At 54.0% G+C, this 25261-nt stretch overlaps 1 protein-coding gene across 2 annotated transcripts in view; it reads left to right on the plus strand.

The window, feature by feature from the left end:
- Positions 1-581: 581 nt before the first annotated feature.
- The window catches only part of PRKAG2 (protein kinase AMP-activated non-catalytic subunit gamma 2), a 240043-nt gene continuing 215363 nt past the window's right edge, over positions 582-25261 (plus strand). The window contains exon 1 of one of the 2 annotated variants that reach the window (XM_080665942.1): positions 582-1054. In XM_080665942.1, coding sequence (XP_080522068.1) covers positions 941-1054 — 114 coding nt within the window. In that variant the 5' untranslated portion in view covers positions 582-940. The remainder of the gene's footprint in view (positions 1055-25261) is intronic. The other variant, XM_080665941.1, reaches the window with a different exon arrangement.

Below are 25261 nucleotides of genomic sequence, written 5' to 3' on the forward strand. Positions count from 1 at the left end.
TTGGGCGTGTTCCAGGGGCTGAGGCACAGACAGAGACGCCGGGGACCGCACGACACCGGTCAGAAAGCAGCGAGACCCGCGCGGCCGCGGCCGCAGAGGAGGGAGCCCTTGCCTGCCCGGCACGCGACGGGGCGCGGGGGCAGCGCCGAAGCGCATGGCGCGCACTTCCTGTTGGGTGCCCGCCGCCTCCCGCCGCCCGCGCCCCGCCGGCGTCCGCGCCGCCCCTCACGGCCCCCGGGACCGCGGCGGGACGAGCGGCGCGCGGCCCCTTTTCCGGGCAAGGACGGCACCGCAATTTGTGCTCGCAACCGAGCCCGAGCCCCACGCGAAAGCCCGCGTTTGCACCTCCTCTTCCCTTCCTCCCTCCCTCGCGGCGGGAGGACGGCCCCACTCCAGGCTTCGGGCTGGTTTATTCCGCGGTCGAGGGTCACGTTCACACACAAACTCTCACCCTCACCGGAGTCTCCACTTGGGTGCGGGCCGAGGAGCTCATTGCCCAAAGCGCCGGGTTAATTGCACCTGCCCTTCACATTGCCTCTGGGAATCTGTGGGAGGAGCCGAGGGGGTGGAAATGTTGCTTCGCTTTGCAAAAGGAAGAAAACTTTGTCACCCAACTGGAGACGTCCGCCACGCGTAACCCGGAGAGAGACCAGAACCAGGACAGCCTGTGGCTGTGATTTGGCATCTGATGAGCCTGTAGGAGGAAGAGGAAACAGGCCCAGCGCTCGCGCCGACCGCCATCCCTCCCAGGTGGCGGCGGCGGGCGGCGGCGCGAGGTACCTGCTCCACCCTCCCTCCCGTGCAAGCCCCACGCGGTGTCTTAGGGGGAAGGACGGTAGTGACGAGCGCGCAGCTCGAGGCCGACGGCAGGGGCCGGGCTGGGAAGGAGAGGACCGTATTCCAGGAACGAGTCACCCGGAATTAACTTCTGGTTAAAGTTATGGGAAGCGCGGCCATGGATACCAAGAAGAAGAAAGATGTTTCCAGCCCGGGCGGAAGCAGCGGCAAGAAAAACCCCAGCCAGAAAAGGCGATCGCTGCGGGTGCTTATTCCGGTGAGTCCCTGGGTCCCCGCCCTCGCGTGGCTGCCGACCCGGCGACGAAGCGGTTAACACGGCAGCCCCGCGCGCAGTACGTGCCCCTCCTGTCACTTCGGGCCGCTCGCGGGAAGAGTGGAGGCGCCGGGCAGAGCTGGGCCGCCGAGCCCGGCTCCATCTCTCTCCCCACCCGCCTGCAGCCGGGCTCGCCAACCGTCTGCGGCTGGGAGGGGGCTGGGGGAAGGAGCGCGCTCCCGGACCCGGGCCGGCAGGTTGCGGGCTGGGCGTAGTCTCGACCCTGCGAGTGCGGGAGGCGGTGCGTAGAGTTGTTTTGTTGGAAAAGGACTGTGTGGACTGCGCTCCGGGGAGGTGGAGCCGAGCGCGGACGCGGGGACGGAGGGGAGGGGCAGTGGGTGGGGACAGCAGGGGAGGGGGGATGGCTGTGTAGCTGCGCCCTCAAATGGACCTCTTTCCTCCCCAATTTCCCTCAGGTGTCTCTGGGCCTGGGGCAGGGAACTTCTCTGCAGCCATTCCCTTTGCCAGCCCTTTCCTCTAGCACATTTCGGACATTTGGGGGTTCAGCGATCCCTAAAGCGTGCACCTCAGCCCCGGCCACGCGGGCAGCCCAGCCCGGACTTTGGCGACTTCGATCAGTCTGCGGTTTGACTTTGCCCAGCTGAAGGGAAGGCGGTTGGGGTGTGCGCCCGCCCCGCCGCACCCCCCCCACAGGTTTGCCTGCCTAGGTAGCCCGTGGCCACTTGCCCTCCCCACTCCCCACCCCCGCAGCCCTGCCTAGCCTTCCCAAGGGGAATCCGGTGGTGGGACGTGCGGCACAGTCCTTAACTTCACTCTAAGCCTTAGAATCTAAGGAAAACTCCAACTGGGTCACACCCCGGCCTCCACCAAAGTGAATGTTTGTACATACACAGGGTAGGGCTCCAGGGAGAATGTAATTTTGTTTTCGCCCGAGTGACAGGTCTTGGGCACTGGGTGAGAGTGCGAAGTGAGCTGCCTCTGACACTTGATTGAGGACAATCTTTCCTGACAGCGATAGGGTGGGGCTGGGGTGTGGCTGGCACCCACTTTCTCCTTCGAACCCCATTAGGTACTTTCCTCCAGAGTTTGTTGAACACAGCTCCTTATTTCACATCTCTGTGTACAAAACGCTTGGATGAGGGAGGGTAGAGTCCGGGGTGCTGACCCCAGACATCTGATGGGGACTTGGGGAGCAGCTTGAAGTGAGATGAGGTGGCCAGTCCTCCCTGCCAGGGGAAAGCTCCCTGAGCAGGTGACTGGACCCCGGACTGTCATGTGACCACCAAATATGCAGAAATAAGCATTCCTTTTAATAAGCATTCTACTTGAAAATGAAACATTCTGTTTACATTGCTAATGCAAAAACATTTTAACCACGTTTGTAAATGAAAAGTTACACATTAGTACTACAAATCTTCCAAAAGCGATGATCACTTAAGTCAGCCATTTAACCACGCAGTGTCAAACAGAGATAATTCTTTATGTTCCAATAAAATAATTCATGGGAAAGCTCTTACAAATTTCAAGTGTTATATAAACGTCTAGAAATTACATCCGCATCAGAGCACTTGATTTGAGAGGGGAGGGGAGAGAAGAACTGACACTCTCCACTGGACAGGCCATGTTGTGTTGAGGCTGATGGTGGGACCAATCCCAAGTCCGGCCTGGAGTATGTGCCTGGGCCCTGGGGGTGGGGGTCGGGATGCAGGACAAAATCCAGACCTGGAAAAGGACTGAGAGGAAAGGCTGTGAATGTGGAAAAGCCACCATATAGTTGAGGTACTCTGACCACCTTTCCTGCTACTGGCAATGACTTTGGCTGCTTTAGACAATGTTCTTGACACGAGCCAGCCCTGACCTAAAGTACTACTCACTCAGTTATTGCACAGCTCGCGTCCAGTGCTCTTGTGGTGGTGAGATCCAGGGGTGAATGGGAGGGTTCTGTCTCCACCCTCACAGGGCTTGCATCTGCTGGTGGGGCCAGGGGGATCTTGATCATAGTGCTGTACTGGGTGAGCATTATGATCTAACTGGGAAAATAAGACGGATGCTTGCAGATGACCCAAGGTGCAGGCAGTACCTGCTGTCAGCGGGAGGGCAGTGAGAGGTGACAGAGATTAGACCCAGAGATGGTGGGCAGGAGGAGACACGTGTGAGAAGCCAGGGGCTACTCCTGACAGGGAACCAGCTTGAGCACCCCCATGGGCTCAGGGGTTGGCTGACTGCTTCCAGGTGCAGTGAAGAGCCCCTTAGCGTGGAGGAAAGGGTTTCAGATTCAGAGAAATCAGAGAGGGACTAAGGCCAGAGCAAGGAGGGCCTTGAAGTGGGGTTGGCAGATTTAGCAAATAAAAATGCCAAGTGTCCAGTTAAAGTAGAATCTTAGCCATACAATGAACAACTTTTTAGTAGATGAATGCACCATTTGAAGTAACTTATACTGTCCATTGTTAACTGACATCCCAGTTTACCTGGGCATCCTGCAGCCCTACCTGGAAGGCAGGCCCAGGGAATGAGGACTTCCTCCCGCAGACGCCGAGAGGCCGGGGAGTTGCTGCTGATGCCCTGCCCGCATGCCCATGGCCCACCCAGAGTTCACTGCAGCCTTGCTGGACAGCTCCACAGCCTCTCCTGTGTCTTCCATCCAGGCCTGAAGAGGTCCTCCTGGGCGCTGCAGGCGGGGCTGGGCCTGCTGGGGTCCGGAGTATGCTCTAAGGGGCAGCCCTCTGCCAAGGAGGGATGCAGGTGGGCAGTTCTGACAGGTGTTCTGCCGTCTGCCTCCTAGAGCCCCACAGGGTCCAGCCAGATGCCCACAGCGGTAGTCCATTCCTCCACGCACCTTGCAGGCTCCTTTGGCTTCCCTGCTCACTCCCCCGCCTCCGTGAGATAAATGAATGAACCTAAGTCCTCTTGCTGTCTGCTTTGGTGGGAACCTTAACTAAGAAGCAGTTAAAGGTGATAAAAGCCATGCCTTATGAGACAGCCTGGTAGCAGCGTGCCAAGTGGAGTCGTGGAAAGCGGGGCTGGTGCCTGGGAAACTGAGGCAAACTCTCTGGTAAAAATCAGAGGTAAGGCTCTGAGGGGCTGAGCTACGGTAATGACAAGAGGGAATAAAGGGGAGGTGTGAGATGCTAGAAGAAAGACTGGGTGAGTCTCGGGGTCTGGTGAATGGCAGGGGAGATGGGAATTGGGTTGACCTTGGGTTTGACTTTGGGTTTTAAGGTATTTGGTATAAGGAGCCAGTTCTTGGGGGAGAATGATGAGTTTAGTCATAGCCACGGTGGACTTGAACCGACAGCAGCAAATTGAAGGGTGTTACATCTGCTTCCTCATTCCCCACCACCAGGTGGTCATTGGGGCCCAGAGAATGCCATTTCCAGGGACATTGGGGATTCTGAAGAGTGGCTCCTGAGGGACAGCTCCACAGCCTCTCCTGTTCCCTCCATCCAGGCCTTTGGCAGGCCTGTGGATGGGGTTATTTGTCATGTCCAGGGGCACTCATAGTGACGAGGCCTCCTGGGGCCTCCAGTGTCCAAGCTGCCTGTCCCCTCACTGAACTGAATCCTTTTTGGACATAGTCAGCCCCAGTGTGCACCCTCGTGTCCTGGGCATGAACACAACCATGACCTAGGATGTTGGGGAGCATCACTGCTAACCTCCAATCCAGGCTCTGACTGTCCTTAACCATCTCACCCTGCCTCCTACCAGTAGCGCCTGCCTGTGTGAGACACCAGCATGGAAGAGCTCATTTCAGGAGATACCCTCAGGCCCATGGGTTATAACGGGCAGTGGAGACCTAGAATTGCTAAGTAAAGTAATTAGTAAATTGTATCTGATTGATGGGAGAACGGCCCTTGGCCTGATGGAGGATGCAGCCTTTGCTTGATTTTAGCCTCTTTCTTAGGCCATTTGTAGCACCTGTTGGGGAAAGTCCTCTTGGGGTCTTGTCAGGGGAAAGAGAAGGTGTGAGAGAGAAGAGAGGCAGGGGAAAGACTGAGGGCAGGTTTCTGGGGTCGCTGGACCTTTAAAAGTAGCCAGGTAGGTGCAGTGTTTAGAGCGTCCTGGCAAGCTGAGTTGGCACCTTGCCTTAGCTCTCCTCTCTTAGCCTCCATTGCTAATGTGAAGTAGGAGTAGTAATGAGGGGAGGGAATGGCTTTAGAAAATAACTCATTATAGCCTGGCTATGTGTGGCGTTCTGCCAGGATTCTCCAAGAGAAGCATTGCTGGGAACAGGCCTGCTCTTTTTTCCCTTTTCATCTGAGAAAAAGCGGCTTCCCTATGAATGCTGAAATCTGTATACCTCAGACATGTTTTAATTGATTATGGCTGGCCTGCACATGGGTCTTTGGAACTGTTAGCAAGCCAATGACAGAGCAGGTGACAAAAGGCAAAGAGAGGGTGTCAGAGAGAAGGACCCACACAAGAGCCAGTGGGGACACAGCCAGTGGCCCAGTATTTTCTGATGACATTGAGTATTACCACACATGTCCCTGGGCCTCTTGGGAGGGGTGCTGAAGAAATCCTTCACAGCCACTGGAGACAAACTAAAAATAGAGCAAGGACAACTGGCTGGTCACGCAGGGTTGTGGAGACACTGCCCCAAGTGGGCAGGCCTGTCCCAAGTGGTGTGTCCAGAGGAAGCCTTACACCTCCCCATTGGTGATGGATGGGCCTTCAACCCATTACCACACTACTAGCTAGGGCATTCGCTGTAGTAGGAGGCGTGGCCCAGTGTGTGTGGGAACAGGAGCTGCCCTTCTGTTCCTGGGGCTGGAGAACCAAATGCTCATCACACCACTCAAACACCCTGGATGACCCTATGGGAAGAGAAATGGGGCACCATGCAGCACAGGCGGGAGTGTGTCAGTTTTGACCTTGGCCTTGCCCTTGGTTGGTGTGTACCACCTTGAGCAAGATTTATTGGATTAGGGTTTAGGCAGTGTTTTTCAAACTGTGGTTCCTGAACCAGCTTAAGTAGAACCATGTTTAAATATGAAATCCACCCTGGCTGGCATTACTCAGTGGTTAGAGTTTTGGCCTGTGCACAGGAGGGTTGCAGGTTCGATCCCTGCCCCCTGCTGGGGCACATGTGGGAGGTGGCCAGTCGATGTTTCTCTCTCTATATATATCTCTCCCCCTCCCTTCCATTCTCTCTAAAATCAATGGGAGAAAATATCTTCATTCCTTGGGGGAGGATTAAAAAAATGAAATCCTAGATCTCAGCCCAGACCTCCTGAATCAGAATCTCTGAGGAGTGGAACTCATAGGTCTGTGTTTCTGACAAGTTCTCCAGGTGATTTTTATGCCTATGGGGGTTTAAAACAATTGGTTTCCAACTTTCCCAGTGCTAATACCAATCCATTTCTTCTGCCTGCATGAGTCTTTTCTTTCTTTCCCTTCCTTCTTTCCCTTCCTTCCTTCCTTCCTTCCTTCCTTCCTTCCTTCCTTCCTTCCTTCCTCCCTTCCTATCCATCCATCTACCCATTCATCAATCCATCTACCTATCTGTCTAAACAGCTGTCTACCTATCTGTCATCTGTACTTATATTAGCTGTCAGTGAGAAGAGACATCCTCGACTAGTGACTGTTCAACAAGGTAGGATGTTTCTGGCTTTCGAGTAAAGGCACTCTCAGATCAGCCCCAGCCAGGTAGCCCAGGGGGGCCAGTCTGGTAGGCCACACTGGAATATTTCTTGACTCAGCATCTTAGTGGCTTAGTGTATCTCGGGTGCCCTGAGATCCAGACCTTCAGGAGTCAAACTACTCAGTGATGGAGCCCCCAGAATTGTCCTGTGGCTCCAGGGTGTATAAACAAGACCTAGATGCCCCTTCACAGCTCACAGCTGGGCAGTTGGGGAGTGGGCTCCCATTGGATGTTGGTTGAATGCCAGTTAAGCATAGTCCAGCGCTGGGCCTGTGGAGGGACTGGGCAGGGGGAGAATGGATATAGGAAGGTTCTCCATGCAAAGCGGGCAGGGCCTCCATGGATCAGCTCTGAGTACTGCATTGTGTTCTAACGCCAAACGCAGCTATTGACATCCGGGGTAACTCTCTCGCCAAAGGACATCTTTCCTACGAGGGAACAGAGAGACACAGCAGCCCAATGTGGTTTGTGGGTTCAGTCTTGCATCTTCCCACACGTCACCAGCTTATCGGGATTCCTAGTGCTTGGCCAGTCTCTCTGCCTGTTTTCTCTGAGCTTCCCTTGACCAGTAGAACCTAGGACACAGTGCTATCGTTGACCTTCACTTGGGCTGCACGTTGACCGTGCTAACCGCAGGTTGACTAAAGAAAGAACTCGGAAGCACTCTTTCCTTGGCAGTGCCTCTCACCTGCCCAGGTCACTTCTCACCTGGCCTCATTCATTGAACTTCTAAATCTGTTTGCATCCTCTGAAACCATTGTACATGTGCTCTTAAATGATGCTGTTTCTCGACTGTTTATTTTCTTTTACTTTTCCTGTTTTGATGTACGCAGCTCGCTGCCAGTGACAGTCTGTTCCTGGGCACCATGTCACTTTTATGGGGACAGCTCTGGTCTCTGGGGTTAGGATCCGACCCCTTTCCCCCCACTCACCTCCATCCACCCTCCCTTTGATCCACCATTGAGTGTGAGAGCTCATGAAACACCCGTGTCTCCCACTTCTTGCAAGATGGCAGACCAGCCCATCATGATAACCCCATGAAACGGAACCAAATATCAAAGTATTGTCAACATCTTTTAAAATGTGGAGCAAACAAAGGCCAATGAAGTGAGCAGCCGAGTTGAAACAGAGCCTTTAAGTTGCCCTGTTAATTGTCCATAACCTGCTGTAAGAGGGGCAGAGGGCCCAGTGGCAGTGAGGCTGTGTCCCGAGGCTTAGCCGCGGGGAATTAGGGAGCCCACTGCACAGGGTGCCGCTGGACAGAGGAAATGTTGACTGTCCCCGGCCACGCTCCCTGTGGAAGAGGGAACCCCACCGCGACTGATTTACCCCTGTGCTGGAATGATTAATCCAAATCTCATCTCTTTCTTCCTCCACGGACTTTGAAAATAATTTGATCTCCATCCTTTCCTTCCTGTTGACAGGAAGCCCTTCTCTGCCAACTCCTGGCTTGTCACAGACCAATCAGATACCATCCGGGCTTCTGCCAGGGCCTCAGTATTTTGATATACTCTGACCTGGCACAGAGTTGCTGATGAGTGTTCAACAAAGACCAGTTTGCTCTTGGAAACCTCAGGAGTCCAGCCTTTTATTCACGAGGCAGAGGCCGGACCGCGGTGGGGAGAGCTGCAGCTCTGCCGGCTGCGGAGAGAGCCGGCTGGGGATGCCCTTTGCGCAGAGCCTGGCTCAGCGTTGGAGTGACCTCCGTTTGTGCTGGGGGAGGGGGGGTTGCGGGGATGCACCAGTGCCAGGGGAGAATTTTAGACAACAAGGCACCAGCTTCTCGGCTGTAAAGATATGGAGAGCTGAATTGCTAAGCACCGTGTTTGGGATCAGGCAGGGTCAGAGCTGGGACTGGAAACCAGTCAACTCCTTTACGTCTGTTTCCCAGGCCCACTGCTACGTGTTGAAGGTACAAAGATGAACAGGGTTACGGCTTGAATTATGTCCCAAAAAGGCATGTTAAAGTGCTAGCCTCTGGTGCCTGTAAATATGTCCTCGTTTGGAAACGGGGTCTTTGCCGATGTAATCAGCCATGTTGGAAGGAGGGCAGGCTGAGGGCCCATCCAGTAGAACTGGTCCTAAGAAAAGGGGAACTTGGACAGAGACACAGAGGGAAGGTCATGTGAAGATGGAGGCAGAGATGAGAGGGATGCTGCCACAAGCCTAGGAACCCCTGGCGCCACCAGAAGCTGGAGGAGGCAAGAAGGATCCTTCCCTGAGGCTTTCGGAGGGTATAGCCCTGCTGACACCTTGATTTGGGGCCTCTGTGGGAGTCACATTTCTGTTGTTTTAAACCACACTGTTTGTCCCAGGGACCTAATACAACAGGGTCTTTGCCTACAAAGCACAGTTGGGATAGCAAATACCTACAGGCTATGTTCTGCCCAAGGAGGGGCCAAGGTCTGCGAAGATGGCATGCATTCCACCGCCCACAGTTCATGTCTGCATTTTCACCCAAGATCCAGGTCTTTCATTATATCCTCCCCTTTTAGTTCCCCTCCAACACATACACACACACACACACACACACACACACACACACACACACACACTCCTTCCTGCTGGAAATCCCAGGGTGGTGGGGCTGGGGCGGGGACTGTGAGGGAACTGAGCTTGTGATGAGGCTGGTGTGGCAGCTCCAGGACCCAGGCCTGCTCTGCTTGTTCAAGTACCTCCTCTTGGCCCTGCTCCTCCCTGTACATAACCATCGCCCCGGAATCAGTGCCAGGGCTAGGGGTGGAGAGGCGAGGAGAGGGAGCCCAGCTCAGCTCCCTGTGCAGCATCCCGGAGACTGGTAGGCATCTTCCAGGAAGACACTTGTTTGTTGGGTTAACGTGGCAACCTTCCACCTACGTGCAGCCTGCCTCCCGGCAGCGGCCACACTAACAGCCACTGGGTCGTGGGCTGGAAGCTGTTGTTACCAGGGCCAGTTCTTGCCCATAGCATATTGTACAGTAAGCACCCCAGAGAGCTCTCCCGCCTCGAAATTCAGATGCTGCTCAGTGGGTAGTTTGTTTATGGCGGCTGTGACTGATCTATATGATTGATTATCAGATATCACCTGGGATGATCTGGTTGTCATCAGACTGAGCTAATATTGATGGAGCACTTGCTATGTGCCAGGCATCTATTTTTATATGAGCTGTTTCTCTTTATCTCTGAAATAACCCTGTGAGATAGTATTGCTATCAGTATCAATGTCATTATTCTTACCTTAGAGAAAGAAGCGTAGGCCATTTATGCTCATAGCCATTTCAGCCCAACCTGCCAAGAAAACTCTCTGTTGTGTTTTGAAACCCTTAATTGGGTTTTTGATGGCTCTGTTTGGCCCAGCCCCAGCCCCAGGCTTTTGATGCCCCAGGACTGGTCCAGGAGGCCTGAGGATGGGAGGCAGGACTGCTGGGTAGGCAGTTCTCACCCACATGATGGGCACATGAAGGATGAAATACTGGGTCTGGCAAGCTATTTGCCCTTGGGGTTGACCAGATCTCCAGACTCTTGGTTCCTTTTTAGATGAAGGTCATTGAAGGCTATTCTTTAATCTTCTCGTCTCAAAAGTAAATAATCCACCTTCTATAATTTCATAGGTCTTAGTCCCCAGTTCTTTCTAATTTTTTTGTTTTTTAAGTAACTGAATATTAGGATAAACACTAAATCAGGAATCCAAATCTTATGCTGGTTCTTCCGTCCAGAACTGTAGAGCTGTTTCTTACTGAGTTAGTGTAGTTACCGAAAGCCTGTGTGTGCCAGGCACCGTGCGAGACTCAGAGGGTGTAACTGTGACCAACGCTGGCATGGCCTGAGCCCTCACAAGGTTTACAGTCTCCAGAGGGATCTGGGGCACATGACACACATCAGTTCACTTTGCTGCTCTCAAAGCATTCCAAATGCAGTGACTTGAAACAATATTTATTCTTTCTCAAATGTATATAGAATATATAATAATTGATATATGAGAATATATATGATAACCAATATGTTAATTGCATTTCTTATAATTATTTTGTATAATAAAAGGCTAATATGCAAATTGACCAAATGGCAGAATGACCGGTCACTATGATGCACACTGACTACCAGGGGGCAGACACTCAACGCAGGAGCTGCCCCCTGGTGGTCAGTGTGCTCCCACAGGGGGAGCGCCACTCAGCCAGAAGCCCCAGCAGCAGTGGTGGCAATCGGACATCCCCTGAGGGCTCCCAGACTACAAGAGGGTACAGGCCGGGCTGAGGGACTCCCTCCCCCCAGTGCATGATTTTTGTGTACCGGTCCTCTAGTATAATTATAATCTATTAATATATTACTCGGTTATAATATAATTAATACATTAAGGTCACATACAGGTGAACATCTATATAATAAAAAGCTAATATGCAAATTGTCCCCTCAACCATGAGTTCGACCAGCAGTTCAACTGGCAGTTCAACCAGGGGCGGGGCCGGCCTGCCAACTGCCCGTGGCCCCTCCGCCTGGCTGGCCCCACCACCAGTCAGCCCCCCCACCCCGATCGGGGGCACCTCCCCTTGGCTGGCCTGGCCTGATCAGCCCCAGTCAGGGTGGGCTGGCAGACCCCATCCGTGCACAAATTCATGCACCAGGCCTCTAGTATTATATAATTAGTGCTATTTAATAATTAATTTATTCTATAAGTAATACATAATGATATAATTAACATATAGCAGTGTATACTGTTTGTAGTATTTTTTACATTTTTATACATACAAATATATGTGAGGATTGCACTCTGAGGTCTCCGACAATCAAGCACCCGACTGTGTGGAAACGGTGTTTTCTCAGGGGCAGCTGGGCTTCGAGAGCCCATGAGTGAGGGCGAGGGGAGAAGTGTGTGGACAAGCAGCGGAGCCGGGTCCTTCTGAGCTGGACACTCGGTAGCACCACTGACCTCCTCCAGTCTCATCCCCGAAGATGAGTGTCAGAGGAGAGACTTGCCCTCTGACACTCACCTTCACCACTCTTCTTTGCTTGTTAAAGTGTATTTTGAGATTTCCAAAATGACCTTGGAGCACAGGTAATAGAATATTCTCGGCTCAAAGACAGGAAAATGCTGGTCAGCAGCCCCAAATTGGTCTGAGGGAGCAATTCGGCCAGGTGGCCGCCCCACCAGGTGCAGAAGTGGCCCAGTGTATGCGTGGAGCCAGAGGGTGGAGGCCAAGCCCTGGGCCACTTCACACTGGGGATGCAGCCTCGAGGGGTTCAGTGACCTGCCCGAGGTGGCATGACTGGCCAGTGGCAAAGCAGGGAGGAAATCTTGGGGTTTCTCTTGGAGGAATGTTGGGAAGAGGGAGACCTCCTCTGGCAGTGGGCATCCGTGGGAAGGTAAGGGAAGGCTCTGGGGAGCCATAGCCCCATCTGCCTGGCCTGCCTGGCTCTCTGCCAGGAATACTGCTCCTCGGGCAGGCCTGTCAGAAAACGATTTCAAAGCAGTTCTGGGTTTTGCTGCCTCAAAAGCCAGGGCCTTGGGAAGCAGTGAGGGAGCATCATGTCTTTTCCATGCAGAACCAGGCTCCAGGTCTGTACTGTCTGTCTCTCCTCCATCCATCTCCTCCTTCTCTAGATGTGGCAACGTCAGACTCCAAGCAGAGTTCTGCAGGCTTGGTACCCAGACCTAGAGTTTATGATAAAATGTGGCTAAAGTCAAATGGACATAATTGGTTATATTCCTTGTTTAGTAATGATCAAATGACCTTTGTTACCTTCACCCCAAAATTATTCTTTCCCAGTGATTCTGTGCCTGTAGTTTGGGCTCTTGAGTGTCCAGGGAAGGAAGGAAAGCCAGGTAGGGCAGAGGGAGAGAGATTGTGGAGCAATCACAGCAAAGGTCTCAGCTGACCCCGTGGAACATTCTGGAACTGGGATGGTCCTTCAGAGTTGTCTCCTTAATTAGAACGAACACCCCTTTGAAGATGGAGTGCATCCATACCTTCTCATATCCCAGCCCCAAGGAAACACCTCCCATGTGGTCAACCCTAAAGTTGATGCTGATGATCGTGGTGAGCAAAGCAGAAGCCAAGCAACAGTGAGGGAAGAAAAAAAAATGTGGGGTCTTAGGGATTCCAGGTGCTTAGTTAACTCTGTGAGCTAATTCCAAAAAAATCCAGTGAATCGAATATTGACAAATCTTATAGGAGCCAACAATGGCAAAGAGAAAAATTTCAGGCAAATTATAGGGTCAGTCCGATGGCACTTTTAAGGAACATTATTGTGTTAGTTCCTTTTTTTTCTCCTCCATCTCCTACCTGGGAAAGTATTTGGGCTTTTTGCTCAAGAGTAATTGACTGCTAAGGGCCTCATAAAGAGGCAGGAGGTGTTAGATGCGTGATAATCTGTGACTGGAAAACAGACTCAGGGTGATTGGCCCAAGGTCCGATGGCAGCCTCTCAGCCTCACCCCCTTCAAACCACAGGAGGCGGGGAGCTTCCACCCATCACGGACCTCACTCTCATCTGCACCAAATTCCTGTTTTTTAAAATCCTCACCTGAGGATATTTTTTTTAAAATATATTTTATTGATTTTTTACAGAGAAGAAGGGAGAGGGATAGAGAGTTAGAAACATCAATGAGAGAGAAACATCGATCAGCTGCCTCCTGCACGCCCCCTACTGGGGATGTGCCTGCAACCAAGGTACATGCCCTTGACCGGAATCGAACCTGGGACCCTTCAGTCCGCAGGCCGATGCTCTGTCCACTGAGCCAAACCGGTTAGGGCAGGATATGTTTTTATTTATTTTAGAGAGAGAGGAAGGGAAAGAGAGGGAGAAAGAGAGAAACATTGACCAGTTGCCTCCTGTACTTGCCCCAACTGGGGATCAAACCCACAACCTTTTGGTATGCGGGATGACACTCCAACCAGCTCAGACACCCGGCCAGGGCTGTGCCAGATTCTTGAGAACAGAATCCTTTGATGTTTTCATTGACTCTGTAGAGGGCTGTGTGGGTGGGGAGGGAGTGTGGGTGTCAGAGACCAGCTGCAAGTCTATCGCTCACTCCTGTGTCCTCTGGGGCTGTTCACTGATGCTTTCTGAGCCCGGATCTCACATGTGCGAGTGTGCATCACAGTCCCACCTCACAGGGATGGGGAGAGTGAAAGGAGATATATGGGTAAAAAGCAGGTGGTACTTTGGGAATGTCGGTTTCCTCTCCGCCAGAAAGGGGCCCGTGGGGAAGACCACCTGAGATTCGAAGGCCAAGTTTTGGGGTGGGCCGCTGAGAGTTGGGGTGGTGGGTGCGGAAGTTGACTCTGGAAGACTTTACCTGGAAGCTGAACACAGTACCCGCAGGGCTCCCGGGTCACACCTGCCTCACAGGCCAGCCTGGAAGCCCGGCCAGCTGACTCCTGGCTGGTGGTGAAAATCCAGAGAAAGGCTGAGCACGGCTTGCAGGCTGAGATCACGGTTAAATGCCAACACCGTTGTCTTGTTTCCTCTGGAGACGCGCCTTTCACAGGAGTAGCGATCTGTTTCCTGCGGTTCTGGAGGGAATGGCTGGAGCCGTGGTCTTGCCGTGGGATCCGTGTTCCCACCACGTGCAGCTCGGGCCCAGCCTTTGGTCACGGTTCTCAAGGGAGCATCCGTTGGTACCAGACCTGTCACGCCCAGAAGTACATTCCCTGGGCAGATGGTGCAGTGACTGCCCACACCCCCACCCGGTGACCTGGCGCTCAGATGCCTCAGGGTCCTGAGTTTCCTGGATCTGTCTGTGACAGGTGAGAGAGACACAGGTGTCCAGCCCCTCCCCAGACCTGGTTCCCTGAGCTTCCTGTATCTGAAAGATTTGAATACTTCCCTTGACTGATGTAGGCCAGGATGGCTGGACCTGCATACGCCCCAGGCTTGCAGGAGAGGGGACCCTTGGGGTAGAGAGGCTGGGCCCCCTCCTGCATCCAGCCCTTCTGCATCAGCCCCTCCTCAGAGCGCCCAGTGCGTCCCACACAAAGGGCCCTCCCTGCATGCGCTCCCAGCTCCCACCACACTCCTTTGGTTCTGAAGGTCAAACCCAACCTCGGCACCTTTAGAAAGCTCTCAGGTCACTGGACACCCAGCAGTGACCACAGTGAGTTCCAAGGGCGCCTGGTCTTCCAGCGGCAATGGGTCAGCTGGTTGGCATGATCTAGAACCCCCAGGAGGCAGGATTTCCCAGGCACCAAAGTCTCCCAGCTCCTTCCTGCGAGTATGGGGGAGGGGGAAGGGAGGGGAGGGGTCACTTAGAATTTCAAAGTTGGGGGAGATGCGGGTATTTAAATGTCCACCAAGCCCCCCTAGTTCATTCCTGAGAAAATAGCATTAAACTACAGAAATGACAGGAGGCCCCAGGCACGCACACAGGCAAATGTAAAATACTCTATTTCTTAACAAGAAGCCAATAGCTCCACCTGCCTTCTTATCACAGGTCACGGGCTGAATGTTGGACAGGTGGGCTGAGAGATGGGGACGGTGTGGGAGGTTTATAGGCACACAGGTGACTTTGGATGACTCCTGGGAGGGTAGGGGGCAGAGTCAGGTAGAGGGAGAGGCTGGGCTCTGATGACGTCTCAATTCTGACTTTTGCTGGGTTGGCCAGTCATTTATCAGGTGAGGACTGCCCCCGACCTTGGACAAGGTCACCTTCTTCAGCTTGGGCTATGTCCTTGCAAAGGGTGGGCAGCCTGGCACCAGTCTCCTCAGTCCCATCCCTTCCTAGTGGCAGGAAACGAAGGTCACGGCTGGGAGGAGCGATAGTGCCTGCCCTGCACGGCTTCATTGAGGTGGCACTTGGGTCACATGATTCTCAAGGTCAGCCTTGAGGAGAGAGAAAGAGGAATGGTGGCCAATAATAATAATAATAATAAGCTAATAGTCACTGACCAGCACGCCTGGAGCATGTACGTGCATCAGCTTACCTGAGCCATGTGAGCCAATGCCATTATTATCCCCATTCTCCAGGTGGGAAATCTTTTTTTAAAACATATTGTTATTGATTTCATAGAGGAAGGGAGAGGGGGAGAGAGAGCAAGAGCGAGAGAGAGAAACATCAATGATGAGAGATTCACACTGGGGATTGACCAGGAATCGAACCGTGACCTCCTGGTTCATAGTTCGACGCTCAACTACTGAGCCATGCCGGCTGGACAGGTGAGAAATCTTGCAGGCTCCAAGCCCCAGCTAACTGATCCCCACACCAACCCACTGTGCCCCACAGCCTGGAGGACATGTGTGGAAGGGACGAGGGTGTCTGCCTCCCACCACTGTTGGGCTGACTGTAGGTGATGTCTGAAGTCAGTTCTTGGACCTCCAGTGCTGGTGGGTCCCCCTCAGGCAGTGCCAGGTGCACCCCAGTGCCAAGCTCTGTGGTTTGCAGCGGGGAGCCTTATGGCAAGAGAAGGAAGGTCTTAAATGTCACCAGGACCCTGATTTACCTTCGTAGCCCCTGCTTCTAACCACCCTTCATCCCCAGCAAACATTCCTCAACAGCAATGATCAGCCCCGCTACTAGTAATTGAGAGCTGAGGGGCCTTAGTGTTTTTTTCTAGTGTTACTTTCAAAAATTGTACTGGTTTGTCTCAGACACCCTGAAGGAGTACCAGCTTTCATGTAAAGTTGAAATAAAAAGACCGACATTTCAGATGCTTGGCTGCAAACCAGTAGCGTCTCTTGTCATCCACTTTCCTGCCTCTTTGGTCTGCCTGCCCTGTATCTATTCCCATTCTTTGTTTTATGGCAGTGAGATTTCACCAAGCTTGAAAAACCTGCCTTCTGACCCAGTTCTGTTCCCTGTGGTTGCCACACAGGCCAAGAGGTGCTGGCAAGGCGAGTTCCCATGGGAACACTGTCCCTGTGCTTGTGGCTGATCTGCTTGCTTCTCAGGCTCTGAGGTCCCCCTAGAAGTCATGAAATGTTCATTGACTGGGCACCGTATTCAGTGCTTGGCACCATGACAGCCCCTTTCACATATTTTGTCATTTAACTCTTGGCCCACTCTTCCTTTTTCATATTATTCCCCAGGTTTACAGTTGGGGAAACTGAGGCGTAGGTAGACTGAGTGACTTGCCCAAGGTGCACAGTGGGTGAGGGCCACGTTTGAAGCAGGTGTGGTTGTGTCCATATTCCATGCTCTTTCCCTGCTAGATTGCTTCTCATTTTCCCTTCGAATCCAGATGGGGAGATGTGACCATCCGGGATGGGTGTGGCCTCTCACCCTGTGTGCCCCTGAGGACCCTTCCCTGTAAAGATCATGACAAAGAGCTGGGCCTTGGGGAGCTAGGTGTACTGCCCGCAGCCTCTCTAACCAGACGAGCACCTTGGCATCGCTGAACCAGTTGCTTCGTTTGTAAACTAGCAATGAGAACACCTACCTGAGGGCTGGTATGAGAAGTCAATGACGTCACGTGAATCGCCCATCATGGGGCTAACTGGAATGTGGTCTAATTATTACAATGCCATCATCTTCATTGCTTGGCTACGATGTTGCAGAAACCCCAAGAGCGAGATGTGTGGCAGTGTCTGCCAGGGTGTAGGACACATGGCTTCGGGCAGAGCCTCACTCCTGGACCCGCCCTGCCTGGTGTTTCTGGCTGCGGTTGCTCCTCCCTAGGATGTACTTTATTTGGCTGCATTGCAGCCTCCTTCGTAGTGAAGAAGGGGTGTAAATAAGAATCATTGGGACGGATGCACTCTGTTGAAGCAAACAGATGAACAGATCTCCTTGGTCTGTGTGCCGGGTGGGGCGTGGAGCTGGGCTCTATTCCCGGTCCTTTTTATTTCTGCCCTCACTTTTCCTTCCTTTCCTCCGCCCCCTTCCCTGACAGTGCATCCCACACGCACCTGATCTTCCTGCTGTCTCACAGTGGGGTGTGGGTGGTGGGGTGTGGGCAGCAGGGTGTGAGGACAGTGAGATACAGACAGTGGGGTGTGGACAGAGGGATGTGTCTGGTGGGGTGGCTGGGATCCTGGAGCTCAGCCTCAGGCCGGGAGGAGCAGGTCCTGGTGCCATCGTGACCCACGCAGAGAAGCTGTCTGCTGAGGGTCTGTGCCCCTGCATGTCCCCTGGCTCTGTGGTTTGGGAAGCACAGGAGGTGGCCCAGAGGACAGGGACCCTGAGTCTTGCCAGTCCTCGTGAACTGAGTGCAGGGGAGCCAGGAGAGCTGCATCCAGGCCCAGCTCAGCTGCACAGGCTGAGACGGACTCACCCAGAAGGGCTTTAAGGCCCCGTGAAGCATCAGGCACTTGATCTTACTCCCCTGACGGAGGCCAGAGCCCCTGGCCTGACCCTTGCAGGCCTGGGGCTGCATAGTTATCACACGGTTCTTCCTCCCAGGGACCCCGATCTGTCTCCAGGTGTCCAAGATGTGCCAGGGGACATGCACGGTGCTCAGGGAGGGGAACTTTGGGTGGGGGCTCTCCAGCCAGGCCTCCCATGGGGCTCCTGATGGAGGCTGATGACCACACTACCCTCAGCTTCTCGAGCACTGGAGGTTACATGTGCATGCACGTGTGTGTGTGTGTGTGTGTGTGCATGTGCCTGTGTGTGTGTGGAGAGAGAGAGAGACATATAGATAGAGACTAGGAAACAAAGAATGTACTGGGTTCAATTTTCTGGAATTTACAGCTTAAATCAAGCTCCTTGCAGACTCATGTAGAAAAGTAAGTGACTGTGGCCGGGGCCAGGCGGCCTCTTCCTTATCGTCCCAGTCGGGCACCTCATTGTGGTGTCCTGGATGAGAAATGAACTTGGGTACAAACGAGTGGATTTTGGCTAAATCCCCAAGTGGGCAGGTCACTGGCCTGACCCAGAGGCCCTGGCTTCTGTCTGTGACAGGAGGGAGGGCCTGGATTAATCATGGTTTGGGGGCAGGAAGCTGTGGTTTGGTAGGATGAGCCTGGATTGGGAGGGAGAAGGTCTTGGTTTGAGTCATATTCATCCTTTGTCTTCTTGTGTCCTTTTGCTCAGCAGCCCCATTAGGTTAAACCGTATGAAATGTCCAGTATTTCCCCATTTTTCTAACCTAAAAAAAGTGATAACCTTATAGAATCAACCTAATATCTGGCCCATCCATTATATAAAGTCATCGAAATCCTATCTAATAAAAGAATAATATGCAAATTAACCATCACTCTGCTACACCCACAAGCCACGCCCACAAGCCAATCAGGAACAAATATGCAAATAAACCCAACCAAGATGGCTACGGCCACAGAGAGCAGGAGGGAGGCTTGGGTTTCCCCGGCAATGGAGGAAGCCAAGCTTTCCTCCTGCCCTTGCCGGCCTAGGCCTCCACTCAAGGCTCAAGGCTACAAAGTTTCAATGATAGAAGATACATAAACTCAAACAGAAATGGCAGCCGCCATGGAGCAAGCAGAAGGCTTGGCTCCGCACCAGGCTACAAAGCTTCAATTGTAGAAGATAAATAAACCCCAGATACCAGGGCCTCCGCTTGTGTCACCGGGGGCCGTGGCCAACCTGCAAACCACCACAGGCCCCTCGCCCAGGCCGCCCCACGCCCCAAGGGAACCCCCACCCTGATCCGGGACACCCTTCAGGGCAAACCAGCTGGCCCCCACCCATGCAGCAGGCCTCTATCCTATCTAATAAAAGAATAATATGCAGATTGACCATCACTCCAACACACCAGATGGCTGCCCCCATGTGCTCTAAGATCCTGCCCCCATGTGGACACAAGATGGCCACCACAAGATGGCCAGCAAGGGAGGGCAGTTGGGAGCGACCAGGCCTGCAAGGGAGGGCAGTTGTGGGTGATCAGGCCAGCAGGGGAGGGCAGTTGGGAGGGACCAGGCCTGCAAGGGAGGGCAGCTGGGGGCGATCAAGCCTGCAGGGGAGGGCAGTTAGGGGTGACCAAGCCGGCAGAGGAGGGAAGTTAGGGGCGACCAGGCCTGCAGGGAAAGGCAGTTGGGAGGGACCCAGGCCTGCAGGGGAGAGCAGTTGGGCGGGACCAGGCCTGCAGGGGAGGGCAGTTAGGGGTGACTAGGCCTGCAGGGGAGGGCAGTTAGGGGTGACCAGGCCTGCAGGGGAGGGCAGTTAGGGGAAAACAGGCTGGCAAGGGAGCAGTTAGGCATCAATCAGGCTGGCATGGGAGTGGTTAGGGGGTCATCAGGCTGGCAGGCACAAGCGGTTAGGGCAGCCGAGGGCAAACTACGGCCCATGGGCCAGATCCGGCTGTTCTATCCGGTTCTCTTGCTCTCCCCTCCGCTCCTTTACTTTGAATTTATATTAGTTCACACAAACACTCCATCCATGCTTTTGTTCCAGCCCTCCGGTCCAGTTTAAGAACCCATTGTGGCCCTCGAGTCAAAAAGTTTGCCCACCCCTGGGTTAGGGGCAATCAGGAAGGCAGGCAGGCAAGCAGTTGGGAGCCAGCAGTCCTGGATTGTGAGAGGGATGTCCGACTGCCCATTTAAGGGCAGTCGGACATCCCTCGAGGGGTCCCAGATTGGAGAGGGTGCAGGCTGGGCTGAGGGACACCTTCCCCCCCCCCCCCCCCCGTGCACGAATTTCGTGCACCGGGCCTCTAGTTATCATATAAAAAAGTACCTAAGGACCATTTTTAAACAGCTAAGTTTCAAAAATGCAGTTACTTTATTGGCTACCCTGTGATTTTGACACACACCTCCCCCCCCTCATCTTTTGCTGAAGCCAAGTGTTTCTCTTCTGCTTTCCGGAGGCCCATGCTCTGCGGGCCCGTCTGCTCATCACCAGGCAGTGCCTGTGTCTGCGCTTTCATGTGGGTGTTCCAGGCCGAGAAGTGGGAGCTGGGCAGGCCTGACCTGGCGTTCTCAGTCTTGCCCTCCGTGCGGCTCACTGAAGTCTCCTCAGAGCTGCCTTGTTGGCTGGCTCTGCCCCCCGCCTGCTCTCCAGCAGAGGGGATTGGAGGGGAGCCCCTCACCAGGGCAGAGTCAGGGCATGGCCCCTGCTCCCCTTTGAGTCTGTGCCCCTGGAGAAGCGGAGGGGTGCAAGGAGTGAGGTTCAGACAGTGCTCTCAGCTCACAGAAGATGATGACTCTGAGTAAGATGTGGGCGTGAGGTGTGGAAGCACTCGCTCGGGCCTCCCGACACAGGAGACCTCCGGGCGGTGTCCTGGGGCCCACGATGTCAAGGGTGAATGGTTAGTGGCTTAACAGTGAGCATGAAATTAAAAGCCTGTCCTTTTTGCTGAACAGGAATATAGGCATTTCCATGGGAGCTAAGCTCTGAGAAACCTAAGGCTGTCAGAAAAGAGCTGGGCTGTCGGAGGCAGGTCTCAGCCCGTGAGTGAGGTGAGGAGCAGCTGTCACTGGCGGGGCCAGGAATAGCGGGTAGGGGTGGGGTGGGGGGGTCCAACAGGTTCCAGAAAAGGGGAAGCTGCTTGTCAAAAGCAGAAGTGACTTGTTTGCCAGAGGCCCCAAACCCAAGGGCCTCAAACGGGGAAAACTTGTTCTTAGCAAAATGCCACGGCGTGATGGCAGCAGAAACTCACTCCTGCTCCGGGAAGTTGTGGGTTTGGCTTTTCACAGGACAAGGCACCAACTTACGGTCACAACCAAGTGGAACTCTGACATTTGCTAGGTTCCTTGCTTTGCGTTTGTGTCGATACGTCCTCACCCAGCCATTAGCAGCCTGTTGGATGCCAGCTGCCTTAGGAAGAGGGACTAAGTCACCACCTGTTTCTCAGAGAAGACAGATCGCACAGAATCCCTGCTAGTGCTGCTGGAGGGACCGTGATCTGTCCCCTCACTTCTTGGGGAGGCAGGAGGTCACGGCCTTGAGGCTGAGAAGCTGGCTGGAGGTCCTGTCTGGGCCACTCCGGGCCCTGATTCGCTGCTCTCAGACTCGGCTCCCAGTAAGATGGCCAGCAGCTGAGCGGGGGGGATCCCCCTCGCACGCCGTCCCTTCCTCTCAGGCACTGAAGGGACATGGAGTGAAACCCAGGGGCTTGAGTTGACCCCCTCTGTGCTTCGCCAGCAGATGACCAGGCCAGGTGGCTGGGGGCAGGCAGAGGGGGTGCTTTGCTGGACACAGGATGGTGGAGAGTGGTGGGGCTGAAGGAGCTCAGGAAAGTTCAGGGTCTTAGAATCCGACCTCCTGAGTTCAAGGCCAGACTCGGTGTTTCCACTGATGGGGAGCTCTGGCTGGTTTACCCGGCGAGGCCCCTGCACCCCTGAGCCTCAGCCCCCATTCAGCTATTCTGGAGTGGAGCACAAGGGACCTGCCTGCTGTGAACGTCTCTCTAAGGCAGTGGTTCTCAACCTTCCTAATGCCACGACCCTTTAATACAGTTCCTCATGTTGTGGTGACCCCCAACCATAAAATTATTTTCATTGCTACTTCATAACTGTAATTTTGCTACTGTTATGAGTCGTAATGTAAATATCTGTGTTTTCCAGTGGTCTTAGGTGACCCTACTAGCGGTTCTCAACCTGTGGGTCGCGATAAAGCAGTTCTCAGCCCCACGGCACTGCTGCTGGGGCTGTCCCTGCCCGGCGGGCCTGCCCTCAGCCCAGTGGTGCCCCTCTGTGACAGCTATTCTGGGGGCTGAGCATGGGCGCACGCAGCAATGGTGGGAGTAAGGAGCTCAATCATGCTCCCCCCAATATGTCAAGAGTTCTAACCCCCAGTCCCTGTGATGGAATTGGCTAAGCTGAGGTCATTGGAGCAGAGTGGGTCCCTGGTCCAATATGACCATGTCCTCATAGGAAGAGAGGCACAGACACAGGGAGGCCACGTGAGGACCAAGGCAGAGACACAAGCCCGGGGTTGGTGGCGCCCACCAGGAACTGGAAAAAACGTGGAGGAGCCTCCCTCCAGGTCCCGAGGGAGCTCGGCTGGCACCTGTATTGTGGACTCTTAGCCTCCAGAGCTGCGAGGGAATAAATTTCTGTGGTTTGAAGCCATCCAGTGTGTCTTCCTTGTTACGGCAGCCTGGGGTGCGAATACAACAGGTTTGTGTATTTCTTCACCCCCCTTCATTTTGCTCTCCTGGCCTTCTAGACAGGGTCGAATAGAGACAGGGAGACCCCGGGGCATGGGCCAGGCTGAGGGAGGGGACCGTGAGCTTCCCCACCGCCTTCTGGCCTCCTGAGACCCCTGGACTCCTGGATGGGAAGGCCGCTGCAAGGCAGCCAGCAGTAGCGGGTTAGCGGCCGCCTGAGCGCCAGTGTGGGAGGGAGCGCTCCCAGCCAGAAACTTTCTCCAAAGACGCTTCCTCAGGAAATCCTTTTCCTAAGCACTCATCTCCGGGTGGGCCTGAGCTTGCTCCTCTCCCCAGCACAGTTACAGCTCTCGCTGCCATCACGGCTCACAGACGGCACCCTAAACAGAAATTAATTTTTATTCATAGCTCCGCAGCCACTGCTGGGAAGAGGCCCTGGGAGCAGGAAGCCTGGGCCAGGACCTGCCCAGCCAGCTCTGCCCTCGGCCAGCCCCACCTCCTTCCTTCCTCACCTGTCACAGGATGTGAAGGTCCTCGCGGGCTGTGAAGGTCAAACCAGACGGTGTGTGCAAACTGGATTGGAACACACTCTTTAAAGTTATTGATTGTCTTTAGCTTTGTTTTCTCATTGTAAGATGGAGCAGGAAATGTCAGGTGTTCGTCCGAGGTTCACCTGGTTGGGCAGTGCACAGAAGCCGCCTTCCTCAGCCTTGGTATTTGCAGTTTGGTTCTGCAGCCTGGGTGGGGTGCAGGGTGAACCCTGCACAGCCTGGTCGAAGGGCTGCTGGCAAAGGGTAAACAGCTGTCTCTAGAAAAGCAGCATGAGTTGTGGTCTTGCCAATGCCTATGGTGTAAATACTCCTCCCACAGCAGGTGTCCCATGATCACACTCCGTGGAGCTGGGAAGAGATGCTTCCACAGCACTTTGGGAGCTTGCATGAGCCCCTTCCAGGTGCTGGCATCGCAGGGATGCGCCTCAATTCCTCTTGACCTGGAACCCCAAAGGAAGGATGCAGTGTGTCTAACATGCAGAGCCAGGAGGACGTGCTCAGGGGAGTGGGAGCAGGCCAGCCCAGCCCTCGCACAGCATGTGGGCACCTTGCCACTCGTGTTTACCAGATGACCTTGTATCACTTTGGAAGAAAGGAGGATGTGAGTCTGTGAGGCCCCAGCACGGGGTGCAGATGGGGAGGGCCTGTGTTGGGGGCATAGCCTGGCAGAATGCTCCTCCCGGTCTCGGCTTCAGGGGCCCGTGGGAAGGACCCATTCCTTGGTAGGGAGGCCGGGAGAGGCACTGAGGGACTCCCTCCCTGAGGATGTGGCTTAAAGAAAGGAACAGAGATGGTAATGGGAGGGAAGTCACCTAACACGGACTCGCCTCTTTCCCATCCTCACCCCGGGGGCTCCCTGCCCCCACCAGTTAACACACCTCACCCTTGCCAGAGGGAAGTTACCAGCAGCCCAGGGCCTCCCGTTGGGGGCTTTGCCAAGGAGGAATATTTCTGCCAGTCCCAGCTCGGCCACACAGTAAAGCTGGTGTCTAGTGCGTGGGATGCTGCTGTGCGCCCAGCGTGACTCTAGGCGTCCACGGGACCAGCTCAGGGCTGCGGTCTTCCTGCCCGGTCCCCGCGGTTTCACTGGGAGATCCCATAGCCATTTCTCCCTCACAGGTGTCCCTGCGGGCACGGGCTTTGCACAGGCGGCCCCTTCCCCATCGTTCACCCCCACGCCCACTTTGATTATTAAGAGCCCTGGTGATTTTGCTGAGAACAATTTGTTAAACAGGCGGGGACTCACAGTGGTGGCATTAAAACACAAATCCCATTGCAAAACAACTGTGGGCTCTGGTGAGCCTTCCTCCTCTATGACCTGCTTAACAGAACGTCCAATGGTCAAAGTCTGGAAGAGGGTGAACATGTAGAAAGTAGCACATGCTATTTATTGAATCCTGAGGTGATCATAACAGGATTCATAGCTTACTTAGCTACACATACACATGTATATACACACAAATACATGTATACATGTAAACACCCACACATGGGCTGAAATGTCCTAAGTTCCCCGCCCCTCAGGGAAGAGACACAGCACTTGGTGGGATGGGTAGGGTAGCCCCAAATTGCATCATTCCTACCTGCACAATTTTTGTCCCAAGTACTACTTTTTAACCTAAAATCTGTTCTTAAATATTCTAAGACTCGCAGAAATGGAAAACTATTTGACTCACCATAAACTATGAAAACAAATATCACAAGGGATACACTGTGTCCAGGGAGCCGCCTGAAACCACCTCCATGAGCTGCGGGTAGTGCTTCTCTCCAGAGGCCACTGTGGCCTCCAATGGGATGGCAGCCGCCTTCTTGCTCGGGGGGAGCGGGGGGCCAGAACGAAGGGCGGTGGGCCCTGAGCAGTGGACTCTGGGGGTGCCGGTGGTTCCCGGGAGCAGGTGAGCTCAGGGTCCTGCCATTGGGGCTTTGGAAGACTCTGACCTGTTAGGTGGGTCCTGTTCCCACTACAGTATTTTGGCAAATGCCTCTGTTAACCTCCTCCCACTCTCAGTGTCTGGTCACATGGCCTCCTCCTCCCTCTGGAAGGAAGAATGTTCCTCACCACCTTACCTGTGCTGTTC

The sequence above is a fragment of the Plecotus auritus genome (genome assembly GCF_963455305.1).
Source record: "Plecotus auritus genome assembly, chromosome: 4".
In the NCBI taxonomy this organism is placed as follows: domain Eukaryota; kingdom Metazoa; phylum Chordata; class Mammalia; order Chiroptera; family Vespertilionidae; genus Plecotus; species Plecotus auritus.